This window comes from Bubalus bubalis, chromosome 24, assembly GCF_019923935.1.
Source record: "Bubalus bubalis isolate 160015118507 breed Murrah chromosome 24, NDDB_SH_1, whole genome shotgun sequence".
Taxonomy (NCBI): Eukaryota; Metazoa; Chordata; class Mammalia; order Artiodactyla; family Bovidae; genus Bubalus; species Bubalus bubalis.
Genome location: NC_059180.1, coordinates 27,986,063 through 28,008,461, shown reverse-complemented (window position 1 = coordinate 28,008,461; position 22,399 = coordinate 27,986,063). Strand labels below are relative to the sequence as shown.

General features: G+C 44.9%; 1 protein-coding gene across 3 annotated transcripts in view; it reads right to left on the bottom strand.

Annotated features, from left to right (window-relative positions):
• MYH11 (myosin heavy chain 11) overlaps nucleotides 1–22,399 on the bottom strand; it is a 127,957-nt gene that overhangs the window by 97,762 nt on the left and 7,796 nt on the right. For all 3 annotated transcript variants that reach the window (XM_044935707.2, XM_006050072.4, XM_044935706.2), the window contains exons 2-3: nucleotides 12,651–13,012; nucleotides 2,667–2,823 (exon numbers count right to left, since the gene is read on the bottom strand). In XM_044935707.2, the coding sequence (XP_044791642.1) occupies nucleotides 2,667–2,823; nucleotides 12,651–12,995 (502 nt within the window). In that variant the 5' untranslated portion in view covers nucleotides 12,996–13,012. The remainder of the gene's footprint in view (nucleotides 1–2,666; nucleotides 2,824–12,650; nucleotides 13,013–22,399) is intronic.

Below are 22,399 nucleotides of genomic sequence, written 5' to 3'. Positions count from 1 at the left end.
GACAAACATTAATGGTGATGGTCCCTGGTGATAGGATTATGGGTGCTAGTACATTCTCTTTTGCTTAAATATATGTTTCAATTTTTCTAGAATAGAATATATAAGATAGAAGTTTTTTGTTGCACTTAGTCACTCAATCATGCCCAATTCTTTGCGGCCCTTTAGATTGTAGTTCACCAGGCAATTCTGTCCATAGGATTTTTTTTTTCAGGCAAGAATACTGGAGTGGGTTGCCATTTCCTTCTCCAGGGGCTCTTTCCAACCCTAAGATAGAAACCACATCTCCTGTGTCTCCTGCATTGCAGGCAGATTCTTTCCTGCGGAGCTATCAGGGAAACCCTAAGTTTCTTAAAGTTACACATATAAATTTTAAGAGCACTATGGCAATGTTTATCTGTCATTCCCTCTTTCCCTTTTCATTCTGGTATTCAGACTAAATGTGCTTAGTAAGAGCCCCCTTAGGCTTCCCTGTTGGCTCAGTGGTAAAGAATCTCCTGCCAATGCAGGAGATGTCAGTTCGATCTCTGGGTCAGGAAGATCCCCTAGAGAAGGAAATGGCAACCCCCTCCAGTGTTCTTGCCTGGGAAACCCCATGGACAGAGGAGCCTGGCAGGGTACAGTCCGTGGGGTTGCAAAAGGGTCAGACATGACTTAGCAGCTAAACAACAACAAAAGAGCTCCCTCAGCTCCAGAAAAGAACTAGGAATAGTCCAAACCAATCATAAATGTTCCAGTTCTCTTTGCCAATGATTGGTTTAGAGGTTTGCATGTGATCAAGACATAACAGACATAAGGGATGCCTGCTGATGACTTTCTGGAAAAGGTTTTCTTCTCTCATAAAAAAGAGATGTGGGGATAAAACCTAACCCTTCACTTCCTTCATGCTTTTGGATATTATAACATGAGGATGTGATGTCTGGAGCTATGATTGCCATCTTGTGATGATGAGGAAGCAGCCAAGAAAATCCCAAGAAAGTCTGTTGTTGAGCTGTTAAATTAACTGAGCTTGAAATCATCAACATTCAGACTACTTGTTATATGAGGTAATAACTTCCTGTTGTTTAAGCCATTTTAATTGATTGCTATGCTTCTTGTAACCATAAGCACCCCAAATTATATGAACACTGTAACTTTGTGATGTTCAGCTTTCCAAAGAGGTGTGTGAACCAGCATCGTATACTGTTCCATCAAGAGAGACTACAAAGGATTTTTTTTTTTTTTTTCACAAAAGCACATACCTAACTCCAAGAGTCATCACTTTATAACCTAGGATTATATCTCCCGCAATCTTCTTTGCAAGGCTCCATATTCTGGTCTTTGGAAATGATGGTAGTACCCATCTGGAGTGGTCCAGTTTGAATCATACCTGTGTGGCGTGGCTAACCCTGTCAGTAATTTGGGGAACTTCTACCTGAGCCCCTTTACCTTGAGGTGGGGAGTAATAGGTCCTAGGTACACCTGGCCTCAGGAGCTTGCAGAACTGGGCTCCTTTCAATTCTCAACAGAACATTCTTGGAGGAAGCTATTCCAGGGTCAAGCACAGGAGCCAGGCAGTAAACTCAAACAAGTGGACCAGGCCAGGGAACTGGAGAACTCATATGACCTTTTGAGGGGCTGACAGGTGGGATCACATGTTGCCAGATGTTCCAATACTTTCAAAATAACCTAGAAATTGGGCTTTTTGTGTACAAACTCCACATTTTTAAAAGTTGGCAGCTAATTAAAGTATCCTTAAAACTCCATGTGGACCAAAAACCAAACTTATCTGAGGGCTGGATCCAGCCTACCAGCTGCCGGCTTACCACCTCTAGGCTCTTCACACCTAAAAATCACATAACAACTGTGCACAGCTTTGAAACTGCCAAAGCTCTTTCCTGTTGCCCTTTTTCAAGTGTAAGGACAGAAGGCCAGATCCATTTATAGGAGGAGGTATTCCATTTATGGGAGGAGGTATGAGAGAACTTTCTAGAATTATTTCCCATCTTGGTCTGGGTGGTGATTACGACTGTAGGCATGTAAAAATTAATTTTAGACTGGACGCTGAATTTGTGTACTTTTTGCATTCTCCTGTATGTATGTTCTACTGCAGTAGAAGTTATTAATGATAGTAATAATAATACTACATAAATGTGGAGGTAATACACAAAGGTCTTCAGTGTGGGAAAGCCTGCTTTACCATCTGTACAACACGCTGCAAGATGGATTCTCTCACTCCCTTTTCACAGATGAGGAAACTGAGGCTGTAGAGGAAAAGACATTTGCACAGGATCCCACAGGATGTGACAGCTGGCTGCAAATTCAGATCTGGTTGGCTCAGCGCCAGGGCCATTCCCCACCCGCTTCCCTTCCAAGGTGACAGCATCCTGCCATCTTCCAGATGGCTGGTCCACCCAGGCTTTGGGCAACCAGGGGTCAGCGAGCCCATGCCTGTATTTGCCCAAGCTATCTCCCCTCCCTCCTCTCCCGGGCTGCACACACATCTGTTCTGCTTGTTTTTCCCCTTTTTCAGTCACAGCCCTCCTGTTACCCAGCTCCGCCTGCCAAACCCCACATTCTTGGCGAGAACTGCAGGCGGGCAGGACAGGAGGGGCCTGGCGAGTGACTATAAGCAGCCCAGGTGGGCTCCCTGGAGGAGGAGGAGCTCTGAGCCTCTGCAGGTGGCTTACCTTGCAGCATGCTCCGGTAGGCCGTGTCGGCGATGGCATAGATGTGGGGTGGCATCTCGTGCCGCTTCTTGCCCTTGTACATCTCAATGATTTTCTCTGAGTAGATGGGCAGCTGCTTGTAGGGGTTCACCACCACGCAGAAGAGGCCTGAGTACGTCTACGAAAGAGAGAACCGAGCTTACTTCAGGAATCCGGCAGGGACAGAGCTCTGACATCCAGCCTGTGACCACACACCACAGCCTGCATGGTCTGAGCGCCACTGTGTGCATTTTATCGCTTCATTCTCATAGGGACAGCTTTGAATATATGCGCTCAGAGTCCCATTTTAGAGGTGGGGAAACTGAGGCTTGGGGCTTCACAGATGGCGCCAGTGGTAAAGAATCCAATGCAGGAGACACAGAAGACCCCAGTTCAATCCCGGGTCAGAAAGATTCCCTGGAGGAGGAAATGGCAACCCACTCCAGTATTCTTGCCTGGAGAATCCCATGGACAGAGGAGCCTTGTGGGCTACAGGCCATGCGGCCACAAAGAGACATGACTGAGCAGCTGAGCACACGCACAAACTAAGGTTCAGTGTCCCGGCGGGAATCTCTGGCATCACTGACTCCATGTACAGGGGAGAGGAGCAAAGGGTGGGCTTGGATTTCTAGGACACTGTTTATAACTGTGATTTTAAATAGGGCTGGGTTCAGACCCCTGGGCCACTCCCAATCACTTCTTCTCCCTGAGCCTCACAGGCTTAAATAACACCTACACTTTCTTGAGCACCTACTATGCACCAGCCACTAAGCTAAATACTTCACAGGCATCTTCTTTAATCCTCTCATTCAGCCTCCTACAGGGATACTATAATTTCCCCATGGCCCATTTGACAGATGAGGAAACTGAGGCTCAGTGAAGTTCTCACCAAGTCATACAGCTGCTGGGAAATTCAGAACTAAAATTATGACTTCTTACCCCAGAACTCATACTCTCCTTGACCATGAAAAAGGACAGAGTCCCTCATCTGTAAAGTGGGGATAAACACAGCTGTCCTTAAATAGGAATGGTACTTACACATTACAGCATGGATGAACCCTGAAAACATTACACTGAATGAAAGAAGTCAGACACAGAAGGTCATGTATCACACGGTTCCGCTTATCTGAAATGTCCAGAACAGGCAAATCCATAGAGACAGAAAATAGGCCTCTGGTTTCCAGCGACTGGAGAGATGGGGGAATGGGAGTGACTGCTATGGGTTTCTTTGGGGGTCTATAAGAATGTTCTGGAACTAGATAGCAGTGGGAGTAAGACTACACTGCGAATGTATTAATGCCACTTGTTTCCTTCAAACTGATTAATATCGTGAATTGGTTATATTGGATTTTATCACAATTTTTAAAAGTTGGCAGTTCCTGGGGGTCCTGGTTAGGACCTTCCACTGCTGGGGCCTGGGTTTAATCCCTGATCCAGGAATTAAGATCCAGCAAACCACACAGCAAGGCCAAAAAAATTAATTAGTTAAAAAAAAAAATCATCCTGCCCTACCAAGTGCAGAGGAACATCTGAAAATGATCAGAACAAGGAAGGGGCATGAAGATGCTCGCACGCCCCGCCGTGCTGTGGGCGGGGGAGGCGTGGTCCTGGTATACTGCTGTTCTTTACTGTACTCTGGCCTTTCCCACGCGCTGAGCTCTGAGCCCAGGAGACAGGCGCCAACCTGTCCCAGAGGAACTGCTTTCTCAAACGATAACATCAGTGCTGCCCAAGGCTCTGGTGGGCGAGACGAAGCATGTCTTCCCTCCAACTCCCCCAAGAAGTGACTGAAGGAGGAGGAGCAGAAAGTCTGTCCCTGGGTCACACTCACAGCCCGGCAAACACCGGGGAGGTTCAGTGCCTCGATCAAAGCCACCCAGCACTGAGCCCCACTCGGCCCATGTAAGGCGTGGGCACTGTCCATCAGCTGTGGGCCTATTCCTGTCCTACAGAAACAACTGATCATCCGTTCATTCAGTTGCTCATTCATTCATGCATTCCACGTGTGAGGCTCTGGGGTTATAGTGCAAGACAAAACACACAGGGACCTGCCCACAAAGGGCTTTCAGTCATGGTAGCAGCTGGTTGGTGAGTGAGGGACTCCCTCCAGGGCCCCATCTGCTAAGGCGCGATGATGATGAGAGTTGATCCGGGGTGAGGGGAAAATGCTGTTTCTGAAAAGGAACAGGACTGGGGGTGGGGGAGGTGAGAGGGAGGCAGTAATCTCCCAGGTTCCCACAAGTCCTATTTAAACATCCATCAGCCACTTATCAAGCACCGACTGTATACCAAGCCTGTGTTAGATGCTGGAAACAAATAAACCGATGATCATTCCTGCTCTCAAAAAGCCCCCTTCAAAAAGGAGACGAGGACGTTCAAAATAACATCATAAGAACAATCCCTGTGGATTATGGGAGCAAGGAAGAGAGGGCCCCAGCCCACAAGGAGGGGGCGGTGCTCAGAGAAACTTCAGCAGGAGGTACTCCCTGCACTGAGACTTAAGAGATAAGGTGCTAACAAGTTCAGGGACACAGTAGGTGCTCACTAAATGCCTGCTAAATGAAAGCCTGAGGGGTCAGTTAGTTATAAAGCTTCCCTGGAGCAGGGGCAGCGCTGCCTTCATCTCTGTGACCCAGGGCCTGGCACTGGGCTGAACACGTGGCAAAGCTGCTCCAGGGCAAGGCCTGTGTGTTTCCTGTTCCTCTGTGTTCTGGTCCACAGCTCAGGGCTTCCATGGAGTAAGAGCCCAAGAATGGTTGGTCGTTTGAATGAAGGTCAACCATGCCCTTCCTCCTCTTTAGGCCTGAACTCCACCTCCAGCTCTTCCCAGGCTGTGCCCACTTGCCACTGTCCTTTTTAGAATGCGTCATTTACAACCCAAATCACTCCCTCCAGGGAATTAGGGCCAGTAAAGCGTAGTGGTTAAGAGTACAGAATTGACTACTGAGGACTTATTTGTAACTCTCATTCTGCTACTTCTTGGCTGTGTGACCCTGTGTAAGTTTCTTTTTCTCTCTGGGCCTCGATTATCCTCATCTGCAAAATGGGCAGGTGTAATTGTCACTCTTTCATCGGTTCGCTGTGAGATAGCTCTCGGGGAGCATTTAGCACAGTGCCTGGTGTGTAACAAGGACTCAATAACTATTAGTGACCATCCAGTGCTCCCTTTGTTTCATGATGATCAAAACTTTGCCACCTTGGAAACTTCACACGTAATGTTCCCTCTCCTTGGAACACTTCCCCCTGAGCTTCTCAGAGCCATTTGCACTTGCTCTTTCAGGGCTCAGTCTAAATGTCGCCTCTTAGACTGTGAGCTGCACACTGTCATATCTCCAGCCCTCAGCACAGGGCCAGGCACTTGGCAGATACCCAGTAAATATTTGCTGAATAAAAGAATGAAAGAAGGAGCGGGGAAGAGAGGGAGGGTGGGAGAAGAAGAGAGGGACGGAGGAAGGAAGGAAGAGAGGCAGGGGTGGCTTTCCCAACTCCATCATCAGCTTCCGAAGGAGAAATATCACCTTCCCCTGTTTGCCTAGGGCACAGCCTGGTGCGATGTACACAGCAAGCACTTAATCCATGCTTCCAGGAAGACCTGAATCTCTGTCCAGTTCAGCACATCTTTCCAGGGCACCATGTCCCAACAGGAAGGACTGGGTAGATGGCAGCGCACCCCACACAGAAGCTGGCCTTCAGAATCTAGGGGTTCAGCCTCCACTGTTCCAGCCTGGTTGCTCTCACCTGACGCAGCCCTCCTGCTCTTGGCTGTGTTTCTGCCGCCCCATCCCCACGAGCCCCTTCCGAGCTGGTCAAGTTCAGAGGTTTTCAATTTTCCCTGCCTCCCATGTCCCAGCGGCTTCTCAGGGCCCTGTGCCTCCAGCAGGTCCCAGCTGCAGGCCTAGGGTTTCCCTCTTGTGACCGTATTAGGAAGCGACTTCACTTTTTCCCTAACGCTTTATATGGTCAGCCGTGGAGCCCTGAGCTCCCAAGGCCGCCGGCAGAAATGAGGAACAGTGGGGGAAGGTGGAAGAGAAGCAGGCTTTAAGTCACAGAGGCCCGGGCAGAACCTCAGACTTGCCCTCACTACTTGTGTGACCTGAACCTCGTCCTCCCCATCTATAAAACGGTGGACAGGTTGCGGTGCCGTGTCATGGCTTTCTGAACATCCTAGAGACAGACCTGGTCCACCAAGAATGTGATCTGCTACAGCCTTGATCTTAATGGCAAAAAAAAAAAATAGAAACAACCTAAATATCCACCAATGGGAGACCAGTTCAATAATTATGGCACCCTGCCCTTAAGTAGCAGCAGCAGTCCTTAAAAAAAATACATGCATATACAAATTTACATATAGGGGATTCCCCGGTGGTCCAGTGGTTAGGACCCATGCTTCTACTGCAGGGAGCTCAGGTTTGATCCCTGGATGGGGAACTAAGATCCGGCAAGCTGGGCAGTGCAGCCAACACACACACACACACACACACACACACACACACACACGTGTGTACATATATATATACACACACACACATTTCGGGCTTCCCAGGTGGTTCAGTTTTAAAGAATCTGCCTGCCAGTGCAGGAGACATAAGAGATGTGGATTCAATCCTCCTGGCTTGGGAAGACTCCCAGGAGGAGGAAATGGCAACCCACTCCAGTATTCTTGCCATGGACAGAGGAACCTGGTAGCCTACTGTCCATGGGGTCACAAAGAGTCATACATGACTGAGAACATACGCATGCGCATATATATATATATATATATATATATATATATATAGAGAGAGAGAGAGAGAGAGAGAGAGAGAGAGAAGGCAATGGCACCCCACTCCAGTACTCTTGCCTGGAAAATCCCATGGACGGAGGAGCCTAGTGGGCTGCAGTCCATGGGGTCACTAAGAGTCGGACACGACTGAGTGACTTCACTTTCACTCTTCACTTTCATGCATTGGAGAAGGAAATGGCAACCCACTCCAGTGTTCTTGCCTGGAGAATCCCAGGGACGGGGGAGCCTGGTGGGCTGCCGTCTATGGGGTCGCACAGAGTCGGTCACGACTGAAGCGACTTAGCAGCAGCAGCAGCAGCAGTATATATATATATATATATATATAGGCCTCTATATGTATAAAATATTAGGGCTTCCCAGGTGGCACTACTGGTAAAGAACCTGTCTGCCAATGAAGGAGACACAGGAGACATGGGTATAAAATATTGCTGGAAGACTTATGAGGAACTGGTGACCATGGTTTCCGTAAGGAGGGGAACCAGAAGATGAGGAAATGGGGATAAAAGGAAAAGTTCAAATACCCTTATATACTATTCAATATTTTATTTAATATCTGCATGTGTTATCTATTCAAAAAATGTTTTAAGTCTGAGTGAATAGATAGTTATGAACAGACACAAGAAAAAGCCACAAATAAATAAGAAATTTCCCATTTTCACCTCCCCCAGCCACTGGCAACACCATTCTATTCTGATTCTCTGAGTCTGACTGTTTTAGATTCTCCTGTGAATGGAATCCTGCAGGATTTGCCCCTCTCTGGCTGGCTATTTTCACTCAGCATAATGTCCTCCAGGTTCAACCATGCTGTTGCAAATGGCAGGATTTCCTTCTGCTTTAAAGCAGAGTTATTATATTGTATGGTGTATTTATCACCTTTCCTTCATCCATTCTGGGCTTCCCTGGTGGCTCAGATGGTAAAGTATTTGCCTGCAATGTAGGAGACTGGGGTTCAATTTCTGGGTCAGAAAGATCCTCTGGGAAAGGGAATGGCTACTCACTGCAATATTCTTGCCTGGAGAATTCCATGGATAGAGGAGCCTGGTGGACTATAGTCCATGAGGTTGCAAAGAGTTGGACAAGACCGAGCGACTAACCCACTTCATCCATTCGTCACATTCATTCCTGTAGAATCCATGTTACATATCTGCAGCTCAGATGTACCTTATCTTCCTCCTCTCAATTATCAAGCAGCCTCAGGTCAAGGGCGGGGCCCTGTGACTCTCAGCACCCCACAGAGAGGGAAGGGAGGGGATCAGCAACACTTAACAGTCCTGATCCTGTCCCTTCTCAGGTGAGTCACATCACCTCTCTGCCTTGGTCATCTCGTGTGCTGGGTGGGAAGTGAGCTTCAACCTCACTAGAGAGAGCTGGGAACGACTTGGGACAGCAGCCAGTACAGGCAAGGCCCACAACTTCATTGAGTGCCCTCTGCCTGAAACCCCTGTCCCATCTCCCAGCCCAAGACCAGGGACGGAGCCATGAAAAATCCCAGGTGGAGAGAACCCAGCCAACGACAACATCCGGAAGAGCAAGGGAGTGCTGTACCAGGAATCAGAGCCACATGGGGGTCCCACACGTGTCATCGATGATCTGGGGCAGCTCAGGCAGAAACCTGCATCTCGAGACAGAGGAGAGACATGTGGCCCTAGCGGGGGAAGGGGAGGTCGGATGAAGGGACAGAGTAGCACTGACACACTTTATACACTACCGTGTTTAAAATAGCTCATGGGACGCTGCTGTACGGCACAGGGACCTCAGGGGCTCAGGGCTCTGTGATGACCTAGAGGGGTGGGATGGGGGTTGTGGGATGGAGGCTCAAGAGGAAGGGGACATATGCATACACAGAGCTGATTCACGCTGTTGTACAGCAGAAACTAATACAACATTGTAAAGCAATTATCCTCCAATTTAAAAAGCAAACAACAAAAAAAAGAACCTGCATCTTTAAGGCTTCTACCTCTTCTAGACCCAAGGGGATGAGACATCTGCCAGGACTAAGCAAAAAGTGCCTTGTTTGAGATAAGCCTTGCAGGATGGAAGGGAACGTTCTCTTCGTTACTGGGGGCAAAGTCAGGCATGGTCAGCTGCCTGAGCTTCACCTGCCATACACCTGTTACAAGGGCCACACCTTCTGCCATCATGTGCTGGGTGAATAACTTGGGGTGCTCCCCCACCCCTTCCTATTTTATCTCCTCCATCATGGACAACAGTTTCTAGTTAAGTGATTAAGTTGATCAGAAAAGAATGAGACAGGAGTAGACACGTGGTCATAAGACTGAAAGGCTTTTCATTTAATCTGTCTGGAGAAGCACAGAAGGAATTTGAAGTTTGATTCATTTTTTTTAATCTGCTGTCAGAAGACAGTCTGGGTCTTGGGACCTTTGTAAGCCCCTCATTTTTCCTGGTTTCTATTTTGGGCCCAAACATCTGTGTCAGAGGACAGCAGGCGAGATTCCTATCCAAGCCCGTCCTTGACCTCCCTGGATGAAAATGACTTATCTTGGACAGGAGGCCCACAGGAGCCCAGTTCCTCTAGAGCTCCCTGCAGGCTGGTATCCTTAGGAAAAGCCACTCTGTACCAACAGCCCCAGGCTGAGAATGCTTCCAGACAAGGAGTGGTGTGGACAAAAGAGACTTTCCCTGCTTAGTTAGGGAGCAACTTAGTTAGACTGTCCTTGGAGGGTCTTTAGTACTCTGAGCCACAGCTTGCTTGTCTGTAGGATGGGACAAGCATACTTCATTCAGTGGATGTTGTGTTAACTAAATGAGATCAAGAGAAGGTCTGTATAGAATTATTAGTTGCTTCCCACTTCCCCCTTGGCTCTTAAAAACAAGCCATTGTAACTCTCTCAGAACTATCCATGTGGTTTAGTTGCTAAGTCGTGTTCTACTCTTTGCGACTCCACGGACTGTGTAGCCCATCAGGCCCCTTTGTCCATGAGATTTTCCAGCAAGAATACTGGAGTAGGTTTCCCTTTCCTTCTCCAGGAGATCTTCCCGACCCAGGAATTGAACCCGGGTCTTCTGCATTGCAGGCAGATTCTTTACCGACTGAGTGAAGAATAATTAATTGTGGTACATCTGTGGGATAGATTACAAAGCCCACAAAGGGGCAGTTGGGGTCATGAGTGAGCAGTAGGGATGTTCATCACTAACTTGTACATGGAAAGAGACCAGGTCCCCAGCCTGTGTGCACAGACTTTTCAATACATTGTTGTTGTTTAGTTGCCAAGTCGTGTCGGACTCTTTTGCATGGACTGTAGCCTGCCAGGCTCCTCTGTTCATGGGATTTCCCAGGCAAGAATACTGGAGTGGGTTGCCTATTTCCTCCTCTAGGGGATCTTCCTGACCTAGGGATTGAACCCGTGTCTCCTGCATAAGCAGGCGGATTCTTACCACTGAGCCACCAGGGAAGTTCCTTTTCAATGCATAAATATGCACTATTCTCACAAAGAAACATAAACATCTTATCAGCTGTTATCTCTGGGGGAGGATTGACTCTTGTGTTTGCTGTGCTTTTCTGAATTTTCCAGATCTTCTGGAATGAATATGCCTCATTTTCCTAATTAGGAAAAAAAAATCTGCAAGACATTTTTAGAGATGACAACGGGGGTTTGTAATTTTCATGTGGCAAAACATAAAGGGCAAGACCAGAAGGGCCTCAAGACAGAGGTGACTGTTTCTGTAAGTTTGCAAAGAATCCAAGAACATCTCTCTGGCAATAACAAAAATGAGCATAACCAATAAAAACAATACCTAACATGTTGAGTGCCTACAACGTGCCAGGAAGCATGCCACGTGCTTTTTTTTTTTCAGAGTAACCCACTCCATGCATGCACATGTGCTCAGTCACAGTCGTGTCCGACTCTTTGTGACCCCATGGACTGCAGCCCGCCAGGCTCCTCTGTCCGTGGAATTTTCCAGGCAAGAATATTAGAGTTGACTGCCATTTCCTACTCCAAACCCACTCTATGAGGCAAGTACTATTCTTGTATTCATTTTACAGAGAAGGAAACAAAATGTCAGAGAAATTAAATAACTTGCCCAAGGGACAGATGTACCCTTTCTGAGAGGCAAGACAAAGGCTGGAGTGGGATGCCCTTTGTCCACCAGTCTGGCTTGATGGGGCTACCATGTCCTTCTATATCCTAGGGAGCTGGTCCAGCCCACAAAGAATCTGTACCCCTGAGTTATGCATCATCCAGTCCAGACTGTCCAACAGAGCTTTCTGCAATGATGGGAATGTTCTCCACCTGTGCTGTCCAATATGGCAGCCACTAGCCACAGGCGTCAGGTGGGCACTTAACACGTAGCCACCACAATGGAAGAAGTGAACTTTTAAATATTGATGTTTAATCAATTTACATCAGGCCTTCCCAGGTGGCTCAGATGGTAAAGAATCTGCCTGCAATGCAAGAGACCTGGGTTTGATCCCTGGGTCAGGAAGATCCCCTGGAGAAGGGAATGGCTACCTCCTCCAATATTCTCGCCTGGAGAATTCCATGGACAGAAGAGCCTAGTGGGCTACAGTCCATGGGGTTGCAAAGAGTCAGACATGACTGAGCGACAAACACTTTCACTTTTCACTTCGTTTGCATCTAAATTTAGTTAGCCGCAGGTGGCCAGTGGCTGCCATATTGGACACTGCAGCTCTAGTTCACTCTGACCTGCACGGTCAACCCAGAGGAGTCCAGGCGCAATTGAGTCATTCCCGTTTGTGACAGGGAAGGCCTCCACCAAACCTCGCCAGGACCCTCATGTCTCCTACCTACTTGGCTGTGGGATGGATCAGCCTTCTCAAGGAGGTTAAGAGTTCTCCTTTATTTCCAAGATGGTGGAAGAGCAGGGAACTACTTCACTGAAATCTGTTGAGCACAGACCACGCAACCATGTGATCGCATGGGATCTGTGGATTTCATTTACGTGGGGGAGGGTGACTGCTCTCATTTTGCAGATGGGGAAACTGAGGCTTCAAGAGGTGAAATAACCTGTTCAGTGTCACAGCACTAGATAGGGCAGGGTGAATGGGAACCCAGGTCTGAACGATCCCACCCCACATGCAACGTCCCTCAAGGAAAATTTCAGCCTCCTAACTTGCACCCCAAAGACATCTGCAAGCCTCTCCACTCCCTCAGGGGTGCAGGAGACCAGCAAGAAGTGGCCGGCTTCCCCAGGATACTCACGTATATGAGTCCTGAGAAGTACCTCTCCCGCAGGTTGTGCAGCACAGAGGCTTCGTTGAGGCACGTCAGCTCTGCCATGTCCTCCACCTTGGAGAACTTGGGCGGGTTCATCTTCTGGATGTCATCTTTGCCGACAGTGACCTTCTTCCCATTCTCAACCAGCTCCACGATCACCTCATCCCCTTTCTCCTCCTTGATGCTGGCTGCCTCGAAACCCTGCTTCTCCGAAGGGACCCAGACCAGCTTCTTGGCGGCCCAATCAGCCTGGGCCACTGGGTTGTTGATGAAGTTTTTGTCCACAAAGAGGAACTTCTCATCTTCACTGAGCTGGTCCTTCTGCGCCATGGTGCCTGGTTGGTCCCCTGGGGAATAACACAACCAGGTAAGAATGAGGCCAGAACCAGACTTGCCTAAAGACAGATCAAGACCCAAGCCCTAAAGACAGATAAAACCTTCACCTCACCATGTCTGGGGATGCAATCTGCAGAAATATCTCACAAAACACAAAGGTGTTCACAGCAGGATGGTTTATGTTGTCAAAAAATGGAAACGACCCAAAGGCTCTTCAGAAAAGGATCTGGACTACTATATATTGTCCATCAACATGGCATAAATACGTAAACCATGATATTCTCATACAATGAAATGCTATCCAGGGGTTAAGATGCGAGAAGTAGGTCTAGATGTGTTGATATAGGAACAAATTCAAGTCTTATAGTTTACCATAAAAATAAAAGGGGGTGGTCCTCAAATGTTTAAACATAGCTTTATCACATTATCTAACAACCCCATTCTAAGGTATATACCCAAGAGAAATGAAAACATACTTCCACACAAAAACTCAGGTGAGTGTTCATAGAAGCATTACTCCTAATAGCTAAAAAATAGAAGAAAAACCCAAATGTCCATCAGCAGATGAATGGATAAATAAAATGTGGCCTATCCATTTAATGGAATATTACTCAGCCATGAAAAGGAGTGGAGTACTGAAATACACTGAGTGTTAATGAATCTTGAAAACATTATGCTAAGTGAAAGAATCTAGTCACAGAGGACCATGTATTATATGATTCTACTTACATAAGAATGTCCAGAATAGGCAAATCCATAGAGATAAAAAGTAGATTAGTGGTTGCCAACAGCTGGGAGAGAATAGAGGGTGACAGTAGATGGATCAAACTGCAAATGTCCATTGAATCATAGAAAAAGCAAGAGAGTTCCAGAAAAGCCATCTACTTCTGCTTTATTGATTACGCCAAAGCCTTTGACTGTGTGGATCACAACAAACTGTGGAAAATTCTTCAAGAGATGAGAATACCAGACCACCTTACCTGCCTCCTGAGAAATATGTATGCAGGTCAAGAAGCAACAGTTAGAACCGGACATGGAACAACTTCTAGTTCCAAATTGGGAAAGGAGTACATCAAGGCTGTATATTGTCACCCTGCTTATTTAATGTATATGCAGAGTACATCATGCAAAATGCCAGGCTGGATGAAGCATAAGCTGGAAACAAGATTGCTGGGAGAAATATCAATAACCTCAAATACGCAGATGACACCACCCTTATGTCAGAAAGCGATGAGAAACTCAAAAGCCTCTTGATGAAAGTGAAAGAGGAGAGTGAAAAAGTTGGCTTAAAGCTCAACATTCAAAAAACGAAGATCATGGTATCTGGTCCCATCACTTCATGGCAAATAGATGGGGAAACAATGGAAACAGTGAGAGACTTTATTTTCTTGGGCTCCAAAATCACCACAGATAGTGACTGCAGTCATGAAATTAAAAGATGCTTACTCCTTGGAAGAAAAGCTATGACCAACCTAGACAGAATATTCAAAAGCAGAGACATTACTTTGCTATCAAAGGTCCATCTAGTCAAAGCTATGGTTTTTCCAGTAGTCATGTATGGATGTGAAAGTTGGACTATAAAGAAAGCTGAGCACTGAAGAATTGATGCTTTTGAACTGTGGTCTTGGAGAAGACTCTTGAGAGTCCCTTGGACTGCAAGGAGATCCAGCCAGTCCATCCTAAAGGAAATCAGTCCTGAATATTCACTGGAAGGACTGAAGCTGAATCTGAAACTCCAATACTTTGGCCACCTGATGCGAAGAGCTGACTCATTGGAAAAGACTCTGATGCTGGGAAAGGTTGAAGGCAGGAGAAGGAGACGACAGAGGATGAGATGGTTGGATGGCATCACTGACTCGATGGACATGAGCTTGAGCAAGCTCTGGGAGTTGGTAAAGGACAGGGAAGCCTGGCGTGCTGCAGTCCATGGGGTTGCAAAGAGTTGGATGTGACTGAGTGACTGAACTGAACTGAAGTACAGGGGAGTGGGGTTTCTTTTTAGGGTAATGAAAATGTTCTAGAATGGACTTCAGTGATGGATACACAATTCTGTGAATATGCTGAAAGCCATTCAATTGCACAATTTAAATGGGTGAATTGCATGGTATTTAAACTGGATCTGAATAGAACTGCTTAAAAATGAAATATAGGGAATATCGTAAAGCACTAGTATAATAATCCATTTTTATTTTAAAATATTCAAAATTCATATAGGCAAAATAACTGGAGAAATATGTACTTGTAGAGTACAGTTTTGAAGGGATTTTTACTTTTCAGGAGTTTTTTCCTAATTTTTTGGAGTAAAATATACATAAGATTTACTATCTTATACATTTTCATTTCAGTGACATTAAGTACATCCATATTGTCATGCAATTATCACCACCATCCAACACCAGAACTATTTTCATCTTGTAAAACTGAGACTCCACACACATTAAACACTAATTCCTCATCACTTCCTTCCTCTAGCCACTGGCAAGCACTATTCTACTTTATGTTTCTATGAATTTCACTGCTCTCAGGACCTCATGTCAGTGAAATATTCAATACTTATTCTTTTGTCACCAGCTTATTTCACTTAGTGTAATGTTTTCAAAGTTCATCCATGTTGGAGCGTGAATCAGAATTTCACTCATTTTTTAAGGCTTAATAATATTTCATTGTACAGACATATGACATTTTGTTTATCCATTCATCTGTTGATGGACACTTGAGTTGCTTCCACATTTTCTCTATTGTGAATAATGCTACTTTGAACATGGGTACACTTCCTATTACATATTTTTGCCATGAAAGAAAGTGAAAGTGAAAGTTGCTCAGTCATGTCCAACTCTTTGCGACCACATGGAATTCTCCAGGCTGGAATACTGGAGTGGGTCGCTGTTCCCTTCTCCAGGGGATCTTCCCAACCCAGGGATTGAACCCAGGTCTCCTGCATTGCACGTGGATTCTTTACCAGATGAGCTACATGGGAAGCCAATATAGTTTTATAACTTTTATTAAATCTATGATTAACAAAAATAGATACTTTACAAAAGACTTCAAATAACCAATTCACATAAGAAAAAGATGTTCAGCCTCAGGAGTAAATGAAGAACTACAAGGTGAAGCAATGAGATGTTGCTTTTCACTCACTGCTTGGCTAAGATGAAAACCACTGATAATGCCTGTGTTGTCAGGAGAGTAGGGGCTGGGGCTCTGCATACATTGCCTTTATGGATGGAAAAGTCCTAAAAGTTCACACACATCTCTTGACCTGCAATTCCATTTCTAGCAGTTTAGCTTATGGAAACAGACAAGTGTTAACAGATGTATAAAAATGTGCACTGCCGTGCAATTTGGCACAGCAAAATCTGCAAGCAATCCAAATAGTTTTCAGGAAGTGCCTTGTTAAATTACAGATCATCCGGGCAACAGAATGCTATAACCCCACCCCAAATTCAAGATGTATACTTTTATATATGCCACACAAAGCTTTGCCCTTTCAACCTCCCCCCAGCCCGCCGCTGCCCTGTGCTGTTGGTGGGAATATGAGTTGGTCCAGCCACTATGGAAAATAGTATGGAGGTTCCTCAGAAAACTAAAAATAGAATTACCAGCAATCATTACCAGAATGATCCAGCAATCCTATTCCTGGGAATATGCCTGGACAAAACTATAATTCATACAGATACATGCATCCTTATGTTCACAGCAGCACAGTTCACAATAGCTAAAATATGGCAACAACCTAAATGTTCATCAACAGACGAATGGATAAAGAAGAGGTGGTGCATAGATACAATGGAATACTACTCGGACATAAAAAAGGATGAAACAGTGCCATTTGCAACAACATGGATGCAACAAGAGATTATCATACTAAGTGAGATAAGTCAGAAAGAGAAAGACAAATACCATATGATGTCACTTATATGCGGAATCTAAAATATAGCACAGAGGAACCTATCTATAACATGGAAACAGACTTACGGACAAAGAGAACAGGCTTGTGGTTGCCAAGGGGGAGTGGGGAGGAAGAGGGCTGGACTGCGAGTGTGGGATTGGCAGATGCAGACTATTACACTCAGAACAGATAAACAACAAGGTCTTAATGTAGAGCTCAGGGACTATATTCAATATCCTGTGATGAAACATAATGGAAAAGAATATTAAAAAAAAGAATATTAAAAAAGAATGAAAGTGATAATTCATAGACTTCATGCTGTTTACAGATTTGCCCACAAGTTTTGAACATTAAAAGACTCTAAATTAATTAAAATGCAAATTACAGACTTATAAAATAAAAAATAAGGATTTTTCCCTTTCATCTTAACCTATTTGTCATTGACATGCTTTGAAATTCTCTCATTGCAAATGCACAATTCAATGATTTTTAGTAAATTTACAGAGTTGTGCATCTATCATGATGCTAAAGTTTGGAAGATTCCCATCACCCCAGAAAGGATTTCCTCATGCTAGTCTGCAGTCACTCCCTGATCCTACTCCCAACTCCCTGGCAATTACTAATCTACTATCTGTCTCTATAGATGTGCCTTTTCTGGACATTGCCAAAAGCAGAATTGTACAATAGGTGACTTTTGACCATGCAAAGTCAATATGACAAGAACCCAATATGCATAAATGGAATACTCGGCAATAAAAAGGAACAAATTACACCATAAAAAAGATGAATTGTGGAAGCAAGCTTAATGAAAGAAGCAGAACCCAAATCCTACACACTCTATTATTCCACTGATAAGGAGGTCTAGAAAAGGCGAAGCTGAGGCAACAGGAAACGGATCAGTGGTCGCTCACAGGCTGGGGAGGGACCTGGCCGCCAAGAGGCACAAAGGAACTTCCGGGGAGATGGAAACATTCTATATCCCAATTACGATGATGATTATACGACTATATACATTTGTCAAAATTCACTGAGCTGTACACTTAAAAACCAGTGAATTTTTTAAAAAGTAAAAGAAATACTATATGTACATTATACCTCAATAAAGCTGAATAAAATAGTTATAAAAGAATGCCTTGTCGTTTTATTTATTTATTTTTTCTTCATTTAAAAAAAATTAACTTATTTATTTTAATTGAAGGCTAATTACCTTACAATATCGTAGTGGTTTTTGCCATACACTGACATGAATCAGTCATGGGTGTACATGTGTCCCCCATCCTGAACCCCACTCCCACCTCCCTCCTCATCCCATCCCTCTGGGTCGTCCCAGTGCACCGGCCCTGAGCACCCTCTCTCATGCATCAAACCTAGACTGGCAATCTGTTTCACATATGATAATATACATGTTTCAATGCTATTCTCTCAAATCATCCCTGTCTTGTCATTTTATACATCCGTGTATACATTTTAAAAAGTCTAGAAAACTACACACAAAAATATTAAACCAGGGTTCTATTTGGTCAAATGTGGGACAGTCTGAACATCAGTAAGGTAAATACAACAGTTGAAAGATTAGTATGTTTAAATCCATGAGCTCATCATGGTTAAAAAAAAAAAAATTCACAGATCATCTTTGTAAGCTGCTGGGGAATCAACCCATGGTTTTGAAAACTGGTAAAGAAAGAGGGGGAAATTTAGACACTGATTCTGCCTCTCTACAAATTCTTCCTCAAGGCCACTAAATAATTGACAAGAAGTCTGTCTTTATCTAAAATATTCAGTCATTAAATGTCAGATTCTCCATTCGATTGTCTAGATATGTCCAGGAGATGAGCTGCTGAGGCAACAGACTCTTTTCAGACCTGTCCAATGGCCCATCCCAGGCCCTCTGACCATACCTGCAGGAGCTGTCCTGCCCTCAGAACACTGGCTCGTGTTCCACTCCTCCAACCCGACCCACCCCTCCTCCCCAACCCACTGGCGGTTCCAAAGAACTAAGGTGCGGGCTGAGTGAGGATGTACAGTCACAAGGACATACTGCGTGGTTGATGCCCCTCCTTCAGCAGAAAAACAATTCATAGCTCCTTTTTAGCTATGAATCCCCTCTTGGAGACACATAACCTCTGATCAGCTCTGTTTTTGCAGCGTTAAGGTTACTGAGTAGGTGTAGGTAGTGTCGGCCTGATCCATCCATTGTAAAGTTCTCCATCTGCTATTCAGGCTTCCCAGGTGGTGCTGGTGGGAAGGAACCCACCTGCCAATGCAGGAGACGCAAGAGACGCAAGATAATTTGCATGCTTGGACTCCAAATCCCATGGAGGTGGACTAACTTCCACATCCCACCAATGGGCCCCTGGAGCTGGGCCGTCAACTCCTAAAATGCAGACTTTGCAAGGCAAAAATCAGAGGGGCAGTTCCTCCGGTTTTCCTCTTCCAGGGTGAAAATGACAATAATAAAAACCAGGAGCTAATTTGTTCAGAGGTTAGTTATTTCTCCTGGGTGACCTGATCTAGTAGCTCATTAAAAAATAAAATAAGAAATGAGTGAATTATTCCCTAAATCTGAAAAATCACTCCAGTTATCCCAAAAAGTGAACTAAAGAATTGTAGAAAATGTACACTGTTCCAGGTTTAACAATCACATTTCCTGCACTTTAAATTCTTTTGGGAGGTGGTGACTCCGGGCATGTGGGATCCAGATTCCCCATATAGGGATTGAACCCAAGCCCCCCTGCAGTGGAAACATGGAGTCTTCATCACTGGACCCCCAGGAAAGTCGCTCTTAATTTTTAAATTGCTATTGAATTTCTCCTGGGACATAGTAACTCCAACAGCATTCTCCCTTCACCCCCCTTTCAGTGCTTAAAAAAAAAAATGCTACCATCTACTTAGAATTCCTGCTATATAAATGTAGAAGAAATGATGAAACGAGAATGTAGCAATTCTGGAACTCTGAATAAAATAATGGGTCTTGGCAATTGCTGTCAAAGTTGCTAACACATCAGACCAGTGGTCCTCAAACTTCCTTGTACATCAGCTTCACCTGGGAGGTTGTGGAATCACAGACGCCTGGGCCCACCCCAGAGCTTCTGAGCCAGTAGGTCTGGGGTGAACCCAGGGATCTGCATTTCTAACAGGCTCCTGGGTGATGCTGAGGATCCTGGTCCACAGTTTCAGACTCACCCCAGTATTTCAGATGACAAGCAAATGTGCTGTGTGCTCACTTGTGACTGACTCTTTGCAACCCCATGGACTGTCGCCTGTCAGGCTCCTCTGTCCATGGGGCTTTCCAGACAAGACTACTGGAGTGGGTTGACATTTCCTCCTCCAAGGGATCTTCCTGACAAAGGGATCAAACCTGCGTTTCTTATGTCTCCTGCATTGACAGGTGGGTTCTTTACCACCAGCACCACCTGGGAATCCTGAATAGCAGATGAAGAACTTTACAATGGATGGATCGGGCCGACACCACCTACACCTACTCAGCAAACTTAACGCTGCAAAAACAAAGCCGATCAGAGGTTATGTGCCTCCCGAGGGGATGCCTGGGGAAGTGGCACCACCACCAGTGAAATATTCTTACAGAAAAAAGGGGGTGGGGTGGGGACAGACACTGAGGAAGCCTCTGGATCTAACACCTATTTAGGAGAAATGCAGGGCACAGAGAACATGCCAACCAAGGTCACGAGCGTGTGACAAAGTCCACAAGGTAGGAAAGCGTAGGATGAATGACTCAGTTTCTTTAACAGGTAAACCATTCTAAAAGGGGGGAACCTATGGATTAGAAGAGGCTTTGGGGGGACTTCCCTGGTGGCCCAGTGGTCCATTCTCCCAACACAAGGGGCCTGGGTTCGATACCTGGTCAGGGAACTGGATCCCATATGCTGCAACTAACACCCAGAGAAGTCGAATAAATCAACAGATATCTATTGAACAAAGATGTATAATATTTTTTTTAAAAACCCTGTTCCTCAAAACAGTACCCAATTAAGTAAACTACAACTCCACACCATGATAAGAACAAATCACACAAACACTTGTGTGGACAAAAAAGGCAGACACAAGAAGGACATACTGGGTGATTCTGTTTACAGGCAGAACTCAGAGATGCTTTAGGCTCAGTTCCAGACCATTGCAATAAAGCAACCATCACAATAAAGCAAGTTACATGGATACTTTGGTTTCCCAGTGTTTAAAAAGGTTGCATTTACACTATGCTGTTGTCTATTAACTGTGCAATAGCATTATGTCTAATGTCTAATTATGTCTAATGTCTAATTATGTCTAATGTCTACCTTAATGAAAAATATGATTATTAAAAAATTCTAACTTTCATCTGAGCTTTCACTGAGTCACAGTAGCAATGACAAAGATCACTGATCACAGATCACATAACAAATATTACAATGAAATCACCTTAAATATACAAGAATTACCAAAATACGTCACAGAGACACGAAGTAAGCAAATGGTGTTGGAAAAATGCACCAACAGACTTGCTGAACATAGATTTGCCATAAGCCTTTAAATTGTAGGGGAAAAAACTCCCACAGTATCTGTGAAGCACAATAAAATGAGGTGTGCCTGTATATGAGATTCAAAACCAGGCAAATCTAACCTACGGTGCTAGACATCAGATGTAACTGGAAGGGTAGGACATGATGGAGGTTGATGGAGCTGATAACTTTGTTTCTTAATCTGAGTACCAACTACATGGGTGGAAATTCATCAAGCTACATACCTATAGAGATGTGTACTGCTCTGATATAGAATACACTTCAATGAAAATTTTTTCTTTTTACCTTTAATTATGGTAAAATACACATAATAAAATTTACCATCTTTGCCATTTAATTGTGCAGTTGAGTAGTATAAGTACAATCAAGAGAAGTTTTTGAATGGTACCCAATTATACCCAAGAAGACCGGGAGATTATTTTATTTGTTTCGAGCAGCATGACAACTAAGTGGACTCTTCCTAATTTCTATGTTGCTGAGCTGCCTTAAAAATCAGGAAAAAAAAAAAAAAAGCAAAGCAAAAAACACAGCAGAAAAGCAGAAGGACTCAAGAATTTCCACTGCCAGGAACCCTGTCTTATCTAGGACTCAAAAATACAAATAGATCAAGTGCAAAGATTCAGTCTTTGTCCAAAAGAAGGAGAGAGAGGCTGGGCTGCTTCCCATGTCGTTGAGGTCTCTGACAGCCACAATGTGTGAAATCCACTTTGGTCAGAAGCAAGAAAAGGAAAAGAGGAGCTTGGCTTTACTCTAGAACGGTATTTCCCAGAGGATGTTCCTTGGAACTGGAATCCCTCGAAATACTAATACTTGGGGTAGGGGTGGTGCAGGATTCAGGGAAGTGCTACCCATTTCCCTCCATCATTTAGAGGGAGAGCTCACATCAGGACATTCAAGGTCCTGACATCTGAAACGTATTTCAGTCCTTTGACCACATGTCTTTGAACACATGAACACTACAGACCCCAAACACTGGTTAAATCCCATAGATT